The sequence below is a fragment of the Somniosus microcephalus genome, chromosome 1, assembly GCF_052327205.1.
Source record: "Somniosus microcephalus isolate GS21.2 chromosome 1, FLI_Smic_1.0, whole genome shotgun sequence".
Taxonomy (NCBI): Eukaryota; Metazoa; Chordata; class Chondrichthyes; order Squaliformes; family Somniosidae; genus Somniosus; species Somniosus microcephalus.
In genome coordinates, this window is record NC_140987.1 from 312,297,270 (window position 1) to 312,311,804 (window position 14,535).

Here is a 14,535-nt window from a genome sequence, read left to right on the forward strand (position 1 = left end):
TCAGGGCCTACAATTGGACTCAGGGCCTACAATTGGACTCAGGGGCCTACAATTGGCCTCAGGGGGCCTACAATTGGACTCAGGGGCCTACAATTGGACTCGGGGGCCTACAATTGGACTCGGGGGCCTACAATTGGACTCAAGGGGCCTACAATTGGACTCAGGGCCTACAATTGGACTCAAGGGGCCTACAATTGGACTCAGGGCCTACAATTGGACTCAGTTGGAGAGGGGAAAAGAAGGGGGAAAACAGAATGCTCATGTTGAATGCTATCAATTCTAGGCCGACTTGTTATTTGAACTTCCGCTGTCAATTTATCACTAGACTAAAAGTAAAATCCTCATGGAATTATTTCCTTTGATTAACAATTCTTGCTGTTTTAATTCTCCCTCTTCTCAGGTGGTGAGGTGGGTTTAACACCCTGTTTTGACACCATTACTTTTGTTATCTCGGATTGGGATGGCGGTACGGTGGGAGGCTGCTGCTACGAGGAACCCCTACCCCCTCCGCTACCTATGCACGACTCTCTTCCTGTATATGACCTCAATATTACTGTAATGCCCATCGACAACCACCCACCGAGAATTATCACTGGTAAGAAAACAACAAAAAATGCTTCTTTTATGTTGACATATGTTAGTGTGAATAAATATACCATGGACTCAATGGTTCCAGCACTGTTGGGGCAATGTTCCCTCTAATTTTTTTTTGGGTGTGCGGTCACTTTAAATTTGCTGCGGGTGTACGGCCTGTGCGGGACCTCCCGATTGGTGCACGGCCTGTGCGGGACCTCCCGATTGGTGCACGGGGCCTCCTGATTGGTGCATGGCCCGCACGGGACCTCCCGATTGGTGCACGGGACCTCCCAATTGGTGTGCGGGACCTCCCGGTTGGTGCGCGGCCTGTGCGGGACCTCCCTATTGGTGCGCAGCCTGTGCGGGACCTCCCAATTGGTGCGCGGGACCTCCCGGTTGGTGTGTGGCCTGCGCGGGACCTCCCTATTGGTGCGCAGCCTGTGCAGGACCTCCCGATTGGTGCACGGCCTGTGCGGGACCTCCCGGTTGGTGTGCGGCCTGTGCGGGACCTCCCGATTGGTGTGCGGCCTGCGCGGGACCTCCTGATTGGTGCGCAGCCTGTGCGTGACCTCCCGATTGGTGCACGGCCTGTGCGGGACCTCCCGATTGGTGCGTGGTCTGTGCGGGACCTCCCTATTGGTGAGCAGCCTGTGCAGGACCTCCCGATTGGTGCGCAGCCTGCGCGGGACCTCCCTATTGGTGCGCAGCCTGTGCGGGACCTCCCGATTGGTGCACGGCCTGCGCGGGACCTCCCGATTGTTGCGCAGCCTGTGCGGGACCTCCCGATTGGTGCGCGGCCTGTGCGGGACCTCCCGATTGGTGCGTGGCCTGTGTGGGACCTCCCGATTGGTGCGTGGCCTGCGCAGGACCTCCCAATTGGTGCGCGGCCTGCGCGGGACCTCCCGATTGGTGCGTGGCCAGCACGGAACCTCCTAATTGGTGCACAGCCGCGCGCCTTATGGGGAACATTGTGTTGGGATAGGAGATATAGCGAAGGGGATCAATGTCGTCTGGTGGACAACAGGCCAGGCTTGAATAGGCATATGAGGAAGGATGAATATTTAACTCAATTACTTTCATTTAGAAATAATTATGCAGAACATTCCTTTAGGACAGAGGTTCCAAAACTGTAGGGCATGCCAAGGTTATGAGGGGGGGCACAATGAGGACAATGAGAAGAAGCGCACTGGGGACATGCTGCTGGTGGTGGAGGGACAGGTGAGATCGACCCTTTGCTTTTATCGTAGAGGAAAATACAGAGGAAAGCGAAAAATATAATGGGAGAATCAGCAATAATGTGCAGAGTACAGGGAAACTTAGATGATGGGGTATTCGATATTCAGGAAAGATAGGCAAAAAGGAAAGGGAGATGGGGTAGCATTACTGGTTAAAGAAGGGATTAACACAATTGTAATGAAGGATATTAGCTCTGATGAGGTGGAATCTGTATGGGTAGAATTGAGAAATACTAAGGGGAAAAAAACGTTAGTGGGAGTGGTTTATAGACCTCCAAACAGTAAGGTGGAGGTTGGGGATGGCATTAAACGAGAAATTAAAGAAGCGTGCAATAAGGGCACAGCAGTCATCATGGGTGACTTTAATCGACATATAGATTGGACCAACCAAATGAGTAACAATACTGTGGAGGAGGAATTCCTGGAGTGTTTACGGGATGGTTTCCTGGACCAATATGTCGAGGAACCAACCAGAGATCAGGCCATCTTAGACTGGGTATTATGTAACGAGAAAGGATTAATTAGCAATCTTGTTGTACGAGGCCCCTTGGGTCGGAGCGATCATTAAGATGGAGAATGAAGTAGTTGACTCGGAGACTAGGGTCCTCAATTTAAACAAAGGAAACTATGATGGTCTGAGGAGTGAGTTGGGTAGGATTGATTGGGGAATGGCACTCAAAGGGTTGACGGTGGATAGGCAATGGCAAACATTCAAAGACCGAATGGATGAACTACAGAATTTGTTTATCCCAGTTTGGCATAAAAATAAAACATAAAAGGTGACCCAACCATGGCTAACAAGGGAAATTAGGGATAGCATAAGGTCCAAGGAGAGGGCATATAAATTGGCCAGAAAAAGCAATAATCCTGAGGATTGGGAGCAGTTTAGGATTCAACAAAGGAGGACAAAGGGATTAATTAAGCAAGGGAAAATAAAATATGAGAGTAAGCTTGCAGAGAACATAAAAACTGACTAAAAGCTTTTATAGATATGTGAAGAGAAAAAGATTGGTGAAGTCAAGCGTAGGTCCCTTGCAGTCAGAATCGGGGGAATTTATAATGGGGAACAAAGAAATGGCAGACCAACTAAATACATATTTTGGTTCTGTCTTCACAAAGGAGGACACAAATAACCTCCCAGAGATGCCGGGCAACATAGGGTCTGATGAAAGGGTGGAACTGAAAGAAATCAGTATTTGTAGGGAAATGGTGTTAGGAAAATTGATGGGACTGAAGGCCGATAAATCCCCAGGGCCTGATAATCTACATCCCAGGGTACTTAAGGAAGCGGCCCTAGAAATAGTAGATGCATTGCTGGTCATCTTCCAGAACTCGATAGACTCTGGAACGGTACCCATGGATTGGCGGGTAGCTAATGTTACCCCACTATTCAAAAAAGGTGGTAGAGAAAAGGCGGGGAATTATAGACCGGTAAGCTTGACATCGGTAGTGGGGAAAATGCTAGAGTCCATTATAAAAGATGTAATAGCAGAGCACTTGGAAAGCAGTGACTGGATCGGACAAAGTCAACATGGATTTACAAAAGGTAAATCATGCTTGACTAATCTACTGGAATTTTTTGAGGATGTAACTGGTAAAATAGATAAGGGAGAACCAGTGAATGTGGTGTATTTGGACTTTCAGAAGGCTTTCGATAAGGTCCCGCATAAGAGATTAGCGTGCAAAATTAAGGCACATGGGATTGGGGGCAAGGTATTGACTTGGATAGAGAACTGGTGGGTGGACAGAAAGCAAAGAGTTGGAATAAATGGGTCGTTTTCCGAGTGGCAGGCAGTGACTAGTGGGGTACCGCAAGGATCGGTCCTAGGACCCCAGCTTTCCACAATATATATTAATGATCTGGACGAGGGAATTGGATGTAATATCTCCAAATTTGCAGACGACACAAAGCTGGGTGGGAGGGTATGCTGTGAGGAGGATGTCGTGAAACTCCAGCACGATTTGGACAGGTTGGGTGATTGGGCAGAAACATGGCAAATGCACTATAATGTGGATAAATGTGAGGTTATCCACTTTGGTGGCAAAAACAGGAAGGCAGATTATTATTTGAATGGCAATAGATTGGGAGAAGGGGAAGTGCAAAGAGACCTGGGTGTTCTTGTACACCAGTCGCTGAAGGTAAGCATGCAGGTGCAGCAGGCGGTTAAGAAGGCAAATGGTATGTTGGCCTTCGTAGCAAGAGGGTTCGAGTACAAGGACAAGGATGTCTTGCTGCAGCTGTACAGGGCCTTGGTGAGGCCACACCTTGAGTATTGTGTGCAGTTTTGGTCGCCTTACCTGAGGAAGGACGTTCTTGCCATGGAAGGAGTGCAGCGAAGATTCACCAGGCTGATACCTGGGATGGCAGGAATGACGTATGAGGAGAGATTGTGTCGATTGGGCTTATACTCACTGGAGTTTAGAAGATTGAGAGGGGATCTCATCGAAACCTATAAAATTCTGTCAGGCCTGGACAGACTAGATGCAGGAAGGATGTTTCTGATGGCCGGGGAGTCCAGAACCAGGGGTCATAGTCTAAGGATAAGGGGTAAGCCATTTAGGACTTAAATGAGGAGGAATTTCTTCACCCAGAGAGTGGTGAACCTGTGGAATTCTCTGCCACAGAGGGTGGTGGAGGGCAGTTCATTAAATATATTCAAGAAAGAGTTGGATATATTTCTTAAGGCTAAAGGGATCAAGGGATATGGGGAGAAGGCAGGGACCGGGTACTGAATTTGGATGATCAGCCATGATCTCATTGAATGGCAGAGCAGGCTCGAAGGGCCGAATGGCCGACTCCTGCTCCTATCTTCTATGTTTCTATGTTGTAGGGGTCCAGGGAGTGTAACTGGTACAGTTACTGTTATTTGCAATGTTTGTTTTGATTGATGAGTGCTTGCAGCCCACACCATGCACCACTGGAGGTAACACAATCAAAGGTCAATGGTCAAGGCAGAAACCTATTGACATGTGTAGGAGATAGGGATAATGGGTATGTACTTAAATTAGCAGGATGTTACTAGGACGTCGCCCAGGGATCTGTACTGGGGCCTCAGCTTTTCACTATATTTATGAATTACTTGGGTGAAGAAGTAGAGAGCTGTATATCTAAGTTGCTGATGATGCTAAGTTAGGAGGCACTGTAAATAGTGCAGATGGGAGCAGAAAGTTGCAAAGGGACATTGATAGATTGAGTGCGTGGGCAGAACTGTGGCAGCTGGAGTTCAACGTGGGGAAGTGCGAGGTCATCCACTTTAGACCAAGAAAGAGATCAGAGTATTTTGTAAAGGGTGAGAAGCTGGGAATTGCGGAGGAGCGGAGAGATTGTGGGGCCCAAGTACAGAAATGACTAAGAGCTAGTGGACAGGTACAAAAAATAATTTAAAAGTCTAATGGTATGTTGGCTTGTTGGGGGACTGGAATATAAAGTGGAGGAAGTTGTGCTATAGCTGTACAGAGCTCTGGTTAGACCCCATCTGGAGGGACTGCATTCAGTTCTGGGCACCGCACCTCAGGAAGGATATATTGGCCTTGGAGCGGGAGCAGCGCAGATTCAACAGAATGATACCGGGGCTAAAAGGGTTAAATTATGAGGACAGGTTTCATAGTCTAGACTTGTATTCCATTGAGAATAGAAGATTAAGAGGTGATCTAATTGAAGTGTTTAAGATGATTGAAGGAGTTGATAGGGTAGATAGAGAAACTATTTCCTCTGGTGGGGGGAGTCCAGAACAAGGAGCATAACCTTAAAATAGTTCAGGGGTGATGTCAGGAAACACTTCTTCAAAGGGTAGTGGAAATCTGGAACGCTCTCCCCCAAAAAGCTGTTGAGGCTGGGGGGTCAATTCAAAATTTAAAAGCTGAGTTTGATAGATTTTTGCTAGGCAAGGGTATTAAAGGGTTACAGAACCAAAGCAGGTAGGTGGGATTAAGATACATATCAGCCATGATCTCATTGAATGGCAGAACAGGCTCGAGGGGCTAAATGGCCTCTTTCTGGTCCTATGTTCCTAATAAGGTAGTAAAAGCCACAGTGTCAAGCCGACACATGTAAACTAAAGAACACAAATGTTTACTATTCCCATAAAAAGCTTTGTTGCAGTACAAGTAACATTGTAAGTTTGGTAAATACACCTTATACCATAGGTTTCACTGTTAATGTCCTTCGTGGATGATTGTCACAGAGCTAGGTTTGTTCCTTATGTTAACATCCCAGAATGTGGGGATTTCAGCTGGAACAAAACTGAATTTGGATTATCATTGCAGGAAATTGCATTGGTAAGTCATTGCTCTAGAGAATATAAGCCTAGTCTACTCAATCTCTCCTCATAGAACATTCCCCCCATCTCAGGAACCAGTCTGGTGAACCTTCATTGCACTCCCTCTATGGCAAGTATATCCTTCCTTAGGGAAGGAGACCAAAGCTGTTCACAATACTCCAGGTGTGGTCTCACCAGGGCCCTATATAATTGCAGTAAGACGTCTTTACTCTTATACTCAAATCCTCTTGTAATAAAGGTCAATGTACCATTTGCTTTCCTAATTGCTTGCTGTACCTGCATGTTAACTTTCAGTGATTCTTGTACAAGGACACCCAGGTCCCTCTGAACACCAACATTTCCCAATCTCTCACCATTTAAAAAATACACTGCTTTTCTATTTTTCCTACCAAAGTGGATAACTTCACATTTCTCCATGTTATTTTCCATTTGTCATGTTCTTGCCCACTCACTTAGCCTGTCTATATCCCCTTGAAGCCTCCTTGCATCCTCCTCACAACTTACATTCCCACCCAGCTTTGTATCATCAGCAAATTTGAATATATTACATTTGGTCTCCTCATCCAAATTATTGATGTAGATTGTGAATAGCTGAGGCCCAAGCACTGATCCTTGTGGTACCCCACTAGTTACAGCCTGCCAAACCGAAAATGACCTGTTTATTCCTACTCTCTGTTTTCTGTCCGCTCACTTATCCTCAATCCCATGAGCCCTAATTTTGTTTAATAGCCTCTTGTGTGGCACCTTATCGAATTCCTTCTGAAAATCCAAATACACCACATCCACTGGTTCCACCTTATCTAGTCTGCTAGTTAAAACCTCAGAACGGTGACTAAGAGCCGAAACTCACCATGTAGGACTTGCTGATGGAACCAGTGTCATGCCATTCTGTGCCTCAGCATGATGCGGCTTCAGTGTGTTGTACCACTTGCACTATCACACAATTCAACTTTCACAGCATATGTCACTAAGACGTTTGCAATTTCAAAACTTGCAAATCTATTCACAAGTCAGCTTTAGGACTGCCATCCCTATTTCTAAAGTTTAATGAAGTCAAGTTGTTTAAAAATAGCTGTTAATTTATTCATCTGAGGACAAACATCCGCCTCCCACAAATGTCCTTATGCTGGGGAAGGGGAGAGAAATCGAAATACATTTACTTAAATGTCAGCAAGATGTGATTTGAATCTTACTGTATTGACCTGCCACAGTGCCAACCCATATGTCTATAGAGGGAACTGTGATTCATGTGAAGTTTGCCTTCCAGTAGCTGTCACACGACATTTAATTTAAAAAGGCTGCACCATCAAACCAAAGAGTTTGGGAAAAGCACTGCAATAATTCATGAGCCAGCTCCTTTGTTAAAATAGAGGAAAAATAAATCTCATATGAATGCGCTAATATATTTATTCTGAACATCACACAGAAGGGTTATGCTTCAACTATATAAAACACTAGTTAGGCCTCAGCTAGAGTACTGCGTGCAGTTCTGGTCACCACATTACAGGAAAGATGTGATTGCACTAGAGAGGGTACAGTGGAGATTTACAAGGATGTTGCTGGGAGTACAGAATCTTAGCTATGAGGAAAGACTGGATAGGCTGTGTTAAATCCGTGAATCTTGATGTATGGTGTCCTTCAATAAATAGACAGAGACTGCAGAGGAACAATCAACAGGTGTTTACTGGATGAGGGTTATTCTAAAACTAACAGTACAGATCCCTACTCGGGGTTTATATACAGGTGTGGTCACTGCCGGTACTACAGTATACAGGAGCTGTAAAAAGTAGTTCTCCCCTTAAAGGTACATACACTACAATTCCTCCCCTTTTAGATTAACAATACCATAACATTCATTTAACAGTTAACACTTTTAACATGCAACATGAGCTGAAAATAGTCCATTTATAAATTTAGTATTTGGGTGGCTTCCTGATCCTTTCTGGATAGCGTCTTTCCTGAGTGTCTTGCTCTTGGTGTGGAGGCGATTCTGCCCCCCTGTCGTCGGTTGGTTCATCAGCTTCCGATGCTACTGTTTCTGGGGTAGATGCTACCTGTATGTCAGATTCATCACCAGGTACGCGAGACATGGGGTTGACTCGTTCCTGTGACGCTAGGATCTGGTCGACATGGCGTCTCACAATGTTCTCCCCAACATCCACTGTGTACATCAGTGGCCCCTGCTGTGTGCATATCGTTCCTGGTTGCCATTTCTCTGTTCGGTAGTCACGGGCCAAGACTAGTTGCCCTACATTGAAGCTCCTTGTCAGCTTCTCATTGATGTGCTGGAATTGCTTATTCTCAACATTTCTTCGTACATTTGGTCTGAGCAAATCCAGACAAGATCTCAACCTTCGGTTAAAGAACATCATGGCCGGGGTCTGGTTGGTAACTGCATGTGTCGCATTTCTGTAGGCTAACAGGAAATTGTCCACCTTATGGTGCAGTGGAATGTCGTCATCGCACATGGCCCTTACTGCCTTTTTAAAGGTTTGTACGAACCTCTCGGCCAATCCATTTGTGGCTGGATGATACGGGGCGGATGTGTAATGCCTTACCCCATTCCTTCTCATAAATTTCCGAAACTCTTCGGACACAAACTGTGGTCCGTTATCAGAGCAAATCTGCTCTGGCAAGCCGTTCCTGGCAAATATGGTCCGTAGGACTGCAATCGTTTTCTCCGTGGTGGTGGAGGACATTTTGATCACCTCAGGCCATTTTGAGTGCGCATCCACGGCTATTAAGAACATTGAGTCCATGAATGGACCAGCAAAATCAATATGCACCCGTTGCCATGGAGATGAGGGCCACTCCCATGGGCATGTGGTGGTGCATTTTGGACCTTCTGGCATCCTGAGCAGCTCTTTGTCAGGTCCTCGATTTGCTGATCGCTCCCCGGCCACCACACATAAGCCCTAGCAAGGCTTTTCATTTTCACCCCTCCCAGATGGCCTTCGTGAAGCTCATTGAGCACTCTCTCCCTTAACTTGGGTGGAATTACCACTCGGGAGCCACACATCACGGTCCCCTGGCATACTGACAGCTGTTCTCTTCTGGATGAGAATGCTGGCAACAGTGAGTCGCCATGTGTTGGCCATCCCTTCACCATCAAATCATATACCCGAGACAGTGTCGGGTCATTTCGGGTCTCCTTCTCTATATCTGCATTAATTACTGGCAAGCGTTCAATTATAGTCGAATAAAATATTTCTACAGGGTCCACTGCTGGTGCTTCCTCCGCAGTAGGCAGTGGCAGGCGTGATAGCCCATCAGCGTTTCCATGCTGTTTCGTGCCCTTATACTCTATTTCATATTGGTTCGCCCCTAGAAAAAGGGACCATCTTTGTAGCCGTTGCGCAGTCATCAGCGGAACGCCCTTCTTTGGATTAAAGATGGAGACAAGTGGTTGGTGGTCAGTCAGCAAGGTGAACTTCTGCCCGTGCAGATAGTGGTTGAACTTTTTCACTCCCCACACTAGGCTGAGGGCCTCCCTGTCAATCTGGGCGTAGTTACGCTCGGCTGAGGTTAGTGACCGAGACGCAAAGGCTACTGGCCTCTCCAAGCCGTCCGGGAATTTGTGCGACAGCACCGCTCCAATACCATAGGGTGATGCATCACACGCCAACCGAATTGGTAGTGCTGGGTTGAAATGAGCCAACACCTCTTTTGATGTGATCAATTCTTTGCACTTCTGGAAAGCTCGTTTACATTCGTCATTCCACTTCCATGGTACCCCCGTTTGCAGTAGGGTGTTCAGTGGGTGTAGTACTGTAGACAAATTCGGCAAGAACTTATGGTAGTAGTTCACCAGCCCGAGGATCGACCTCAGTTGTGACACATTTTCCGGTGCTGGAGCCTTGACTACCGCCTCAATCTTTTCAGGGGCTTATGTAACCCCTCTTTATCAATAACGTGGCCACAATACGAGATCTGCTTCTGGAAAAACTCGCATTTGTGGCGATTAGCTCGGAGCCCATATTCCTTCAATCTAGTGAGCACCTGCTCCAGGTTGGCGAGGTGATCACTGTCATTTTCGCCCATGACCAGGATGTCGTCCAAATAACACTGGGTCCCTGGAATCCCTTGCAGGACTTGATCCATTGCCCTTTGCCAAATAGCCGGAGCTGATGCTACCCCGAACACCAGCCGGTTGTATTGGTAGAGACCTTTGTGAGTGTTGATCGTGAGGTACTGTTTCGAGGCTTCTTCTACCTCCATTTGCAGGTATGCCTGGGCCAGATCAATCTTATCACAGAATCACAGAAATCACAGAAACCCCACAGTGCAGATAGAGGCCATTTCGGCCCATCGAGCCTGCACCGACACATATCCCACCCGATCCCCGTAACCCCTACACCAACACATATCCCACCCTATCCCCGTAACCCCACGTATTTAATCCCCCTAACACTAAGGGTCAATTTAGCATAGCCAATCAACCTAACCCGCACATCTTTGGACTGTGGGAGGAAACCGGAGCACCCGGAGGAAACCCACGCAAACACGGGGAGAATGTGCAAACTCCACACAGACAGTCGCCCGAGACCGGATTCGAACCCGGGTCCCTGGCACTGTGAGGCAACAGTGCTAACCACTATGCCACCGTGTCTGCGTTTTCCTCCAGATAGCGAGGCGAAAACATCTTCAATCTGCGGAAGCGGATATTGTACCGTGTGAAGGACTGGGTTCACTGTCACCTTAAAGTCCCCACAGATGTGAACCTTCTTTGGTTCCCCAGGTGTATTACTCAACGAATTTTTCATTACAGGAACGATGGGTGTAGCCCAGTCGCTTCAGTCCACTTTGGACAGTACTCCAGAACGTTCCAAACCTTCCAGCTCTGCTTCGACGGCTGGGCGGATCGCATAAGGCACTGTTCTGGCCTTAAAAAACTTTGGGCTTGCATTTTCCTCTATTTTGATCGTCGCTGTTATGCCTTTTAGTGTTCCGAATCCCTCCTGGAACACTTCTTGTGCGTCAGTGAGCATTTTTGACAGTTGTCCAGGTGTGACGTCATCATTCTTTTTGGCATCTACTGTCAGTGCTTGTATGGAATGGCAATCTAACTGTATCTTCCGGATCCATTCACGTCCTAGTAGTGGTGGTCCTCCATCTGGCAATACATATAGGTCCATTTTTGGTGTTTCCTTGCCGTTGTATATCACGTTCACCCTTATTTTTCCTTTGGGGTAGACTTTTTGCCCCGTGTACGTCTTCAAGACAATCTCTGTATCTCTCAAGGGTATATGTGAGAATAGCCACTTGTAGTCCCTTCGGTTTATGACTGTTAGGGCTGATCCTGTGTCCAATTCCATTTTCACTTGCACTCCGTCTATCTTGAGCGTGACCCAGATAGTTTGGTGATCCTCCATTTTGATTACATTATGTAGTTTCAGACAACCCAACTCCTTGCTTCCGGAGTCTGTATCACTTTTCTGTTCGTCTGAACTACTCTCCGTCACCTTGTGTACCTTTTTGTACTTCTCCTGTGGAGATTTCTTGCTGCTGGTTTTCTTTCCCGACCTGCAGGCTCTTGCTATGTGTCCTACTTTTCCACACTGTCTGCACATTTGGTCCTTGAACCAACAATCCTTATGGTCGTGTGTTGTTCTGCCGCAGCGATAACACTTCACTGCTCCAGATGACATTTCATTTGTGCCATATTCTTGCGGTCTCCGTTGTATCTCCGCAGCGCCCCGTGCGGCTGCTTCGTGTGATACTGCCATGCTGAGAGCCTTGTCCAGCGTAAGATCCTTTTCTGATAGAAGCCGTTTCTGGGTTCCTTCACTTTGAAGCCCACACACAAACTTGTCCCTTAAAGTATCTGCTAGTCCCGTTCCAAACTGGCAGTGTTTCGATAGCTTGCACAGTTCCGTTAAATACTCAGCATTACTTTCATCTTTATGCTGGTTCCTTTTGTGAAACTTAAATCTTTCTGCTATCAGCAGCGGTGTGGGGTTTAAGTGGTCCTGTAGGATTGCCACTATGCTTTCAAAATCCTTTTCCACTGGCTTCTCTGGAGTTACTAGGTTTCGCAGTAAGCCATACGTTTTTGCACCCATGGAATTCAACAATACCAGTGCTTTCCTGGCATCTGGCACTTCATTCACCTTGCAGTACACTTCTATGCGTTCTACATATGGCGCCCAATCTTCGACTTCATTGTCAAACGCTGTGACACTGCCACTCTTCGGCATCCCTGGGTGTGGTTAGACTGGCTAAAAATGGCATCTCCTGCGCTCTCCCTTCTTCTCCCATGGACACCTTGAACACCGGCTGCGCTCTGCGCGTTTTCCTGCACGCCTCTCTCGTTGACGCCGCTCGGTCCTGAACCCCGGCTGCGCCCTGTGCGCTTTACCCTCTCTCTTACCCCGTCGACGCTGCTTGGCCTTTTCCTGTGCCATCGGTCGACTCCAGCCGCCGCTGTCCGGGAAGGGTCTGTGCCGTACCTGTTGCCAGCCCGTTGTGCTGGATCATCGTGACTGGAGAACCAAGCCCAGCTCTCCACAGCCTCCTCTGCGATGCTCAAGTCTTCTCTGGATGGTCGACGCCCGTATTTCTGGACTCGGCCTTCTTCTTTCACTGTTCTCCAGGAGCGAATCCCTGGGAGGTGATGCAGAGTTGCAGGTAGGTTTGAATCCACTTGTCGCCAATGTTAAATCCGTGAATCTTGATGTATGGTGTCCTTCAATAAATAGACAGAGACTGCAGAGGAACAATCAACAGGTGTTTACTGGATGAGGGTTACTCTAAAACTAACAGTACAGATCCCTACTCAGGGTTTATATACAGGTGTGGTCACTGCCGGTACTACAGTATACAGGAGCTGTAAAAAGTAGTTCTCCCCTTAAAGGTACATACACTACAGGCTGGGTCTGTTTTCCTTGGAACAGAGGAGGCTGAGGGGAGACCTTATTGAGGTGTATAAAATTATGAGGGGCCTAGATAAAGTGGATAGAAAGGACCTATTTCCCTTAGCAGAGGGGTCAAAAACCAGGGGGCGCAGATTTAAAGTAATTGGTGGAAGGTTTAAGGGGATTTGAGGGGAAATTCTTCACCCAGAGGGTTGTGGGGGCCTGGAACTCACTGCCTGAAAGGATGGTAGGGGCAGGAACCCTAACCACATTTAAAACGTACTTGGACGTGCACTTGGGATGCTCTAACCTGCAGGACGTGCACTTGGGATGCTGTAACCTGCAGGACGTGCACTTGGGATGCTGTAACCTGCAGGATGTGCACTTGGGATGCTGTAACCTGCAGGGCTGCGGACTAAGAACTGGGAAGTGGGATTAGGCTGGATAGCTCTTTGTTGGCCGGCGCGGACACGATGGGCCGAAATGGCCCCATTCCATGCTGTAACTTTCTATGATTCTAACATATCAATGCATTGATTGTCCTTATAAACAATAGAATACAGGATGTTATCATTCATCATCGGACCATAGAATGCCATTGCATAAAAACAGGTTCAGCCCATTAAATCAGCACCAGTGTTTCTTTCTACATGATCCAACTATATGCCACTCTTCTCCTCATCCCTGCACCTCTAATATTCCTTTTTTTTATACATACAACTATCTAATTCCTTTCTAAAATAATTCATGGACTCTGCTTCAACAATGGTTTGTGACAGAGTTATCCACATTTTAACTGCCCTCCGCATAAAGAATATATTTCTATTTAATTTGACACTAACCAAAGTCATCAGAGACATTGGGCTCGATTTTAACTCAGCCGTCAGGTGGGCTTTGAGGCGTGTGGGGGGTTACAATCGCAAAACCTGGGGGTCGGGACCTCCCCGACACCTAGCCATTTTAACCCAGGCGTGTTTGATGGTCCCGAATCAGTCCCGCCTGCAACAGGTGGGACTGGTCTTTAGGGCCCTTAAACAGCACTCATTGGCCTTTGTAATCCCATTTTAACAGGCCCTTGCCTGTTTAACCCTTTTCCCATGTAAAATGCACCTGGTGGGGATCATGCCTGTGAAACCTGGCGTGAACACTATTGGCTTGCTGACTATCAGCTGCAGGTCAACCATTAAAGAGGAGATTTGATCAGCCATCATTTGCAGGTGGCAGGACTTTGTTGTTTCAGGCCTGGGGCAACTTTTACCAGGCTTAACCACACCTGTGGAAGGTTGGAGCCTCACACACTTCTCCAGTGTGACCTCCTGCGAAACCCCTCTCGTCAGCCTCACTCAGCACTTCCTCAACTGAGGCATCTACCACAAGCATGGGAGGCCTTTTTTTCCTTCCCTTCTTGGCATTAGAGGACCTCCAGCCCCATTCGCGAAATGACACATGCCACAACTGCAGAAGTTGCCATCAGAATTTTTATGCAAAACAAACAACTGATGGCATTTTTACAGAATACACATTTCACCCAAGTGACTACCCTTGTGACTATTTGGGCTTTATTTTCCTCTTACGCGTGCTCCTACGTCG

General features: G+C 47.2%; 1 protein-coding gene across 1 annotated transcript in view; it reads left to right on the forward strand.

Annotated features, from left to right (window-relative positions):
* The window catches only part of LOC147124856 (FRAS1-related extracellular matrix protein 1-like), an 883,765-nt gene that overhangs the window by 440,022 nt on the left and 429,208 nt on the right, over nucleotides 1–14,535 (forward strand). Inside the window, exon 17 of the mRNA XM_085994045.1 lies at nucleotides 401–595. Within this exon, the coding sequence (XP_085850171.1) occupies nucleotides 401–595 (195 nt within the window). The remainder of the gene's footprint in view (nucleotides 1–400; nucleotides 596–14,535) is intronic.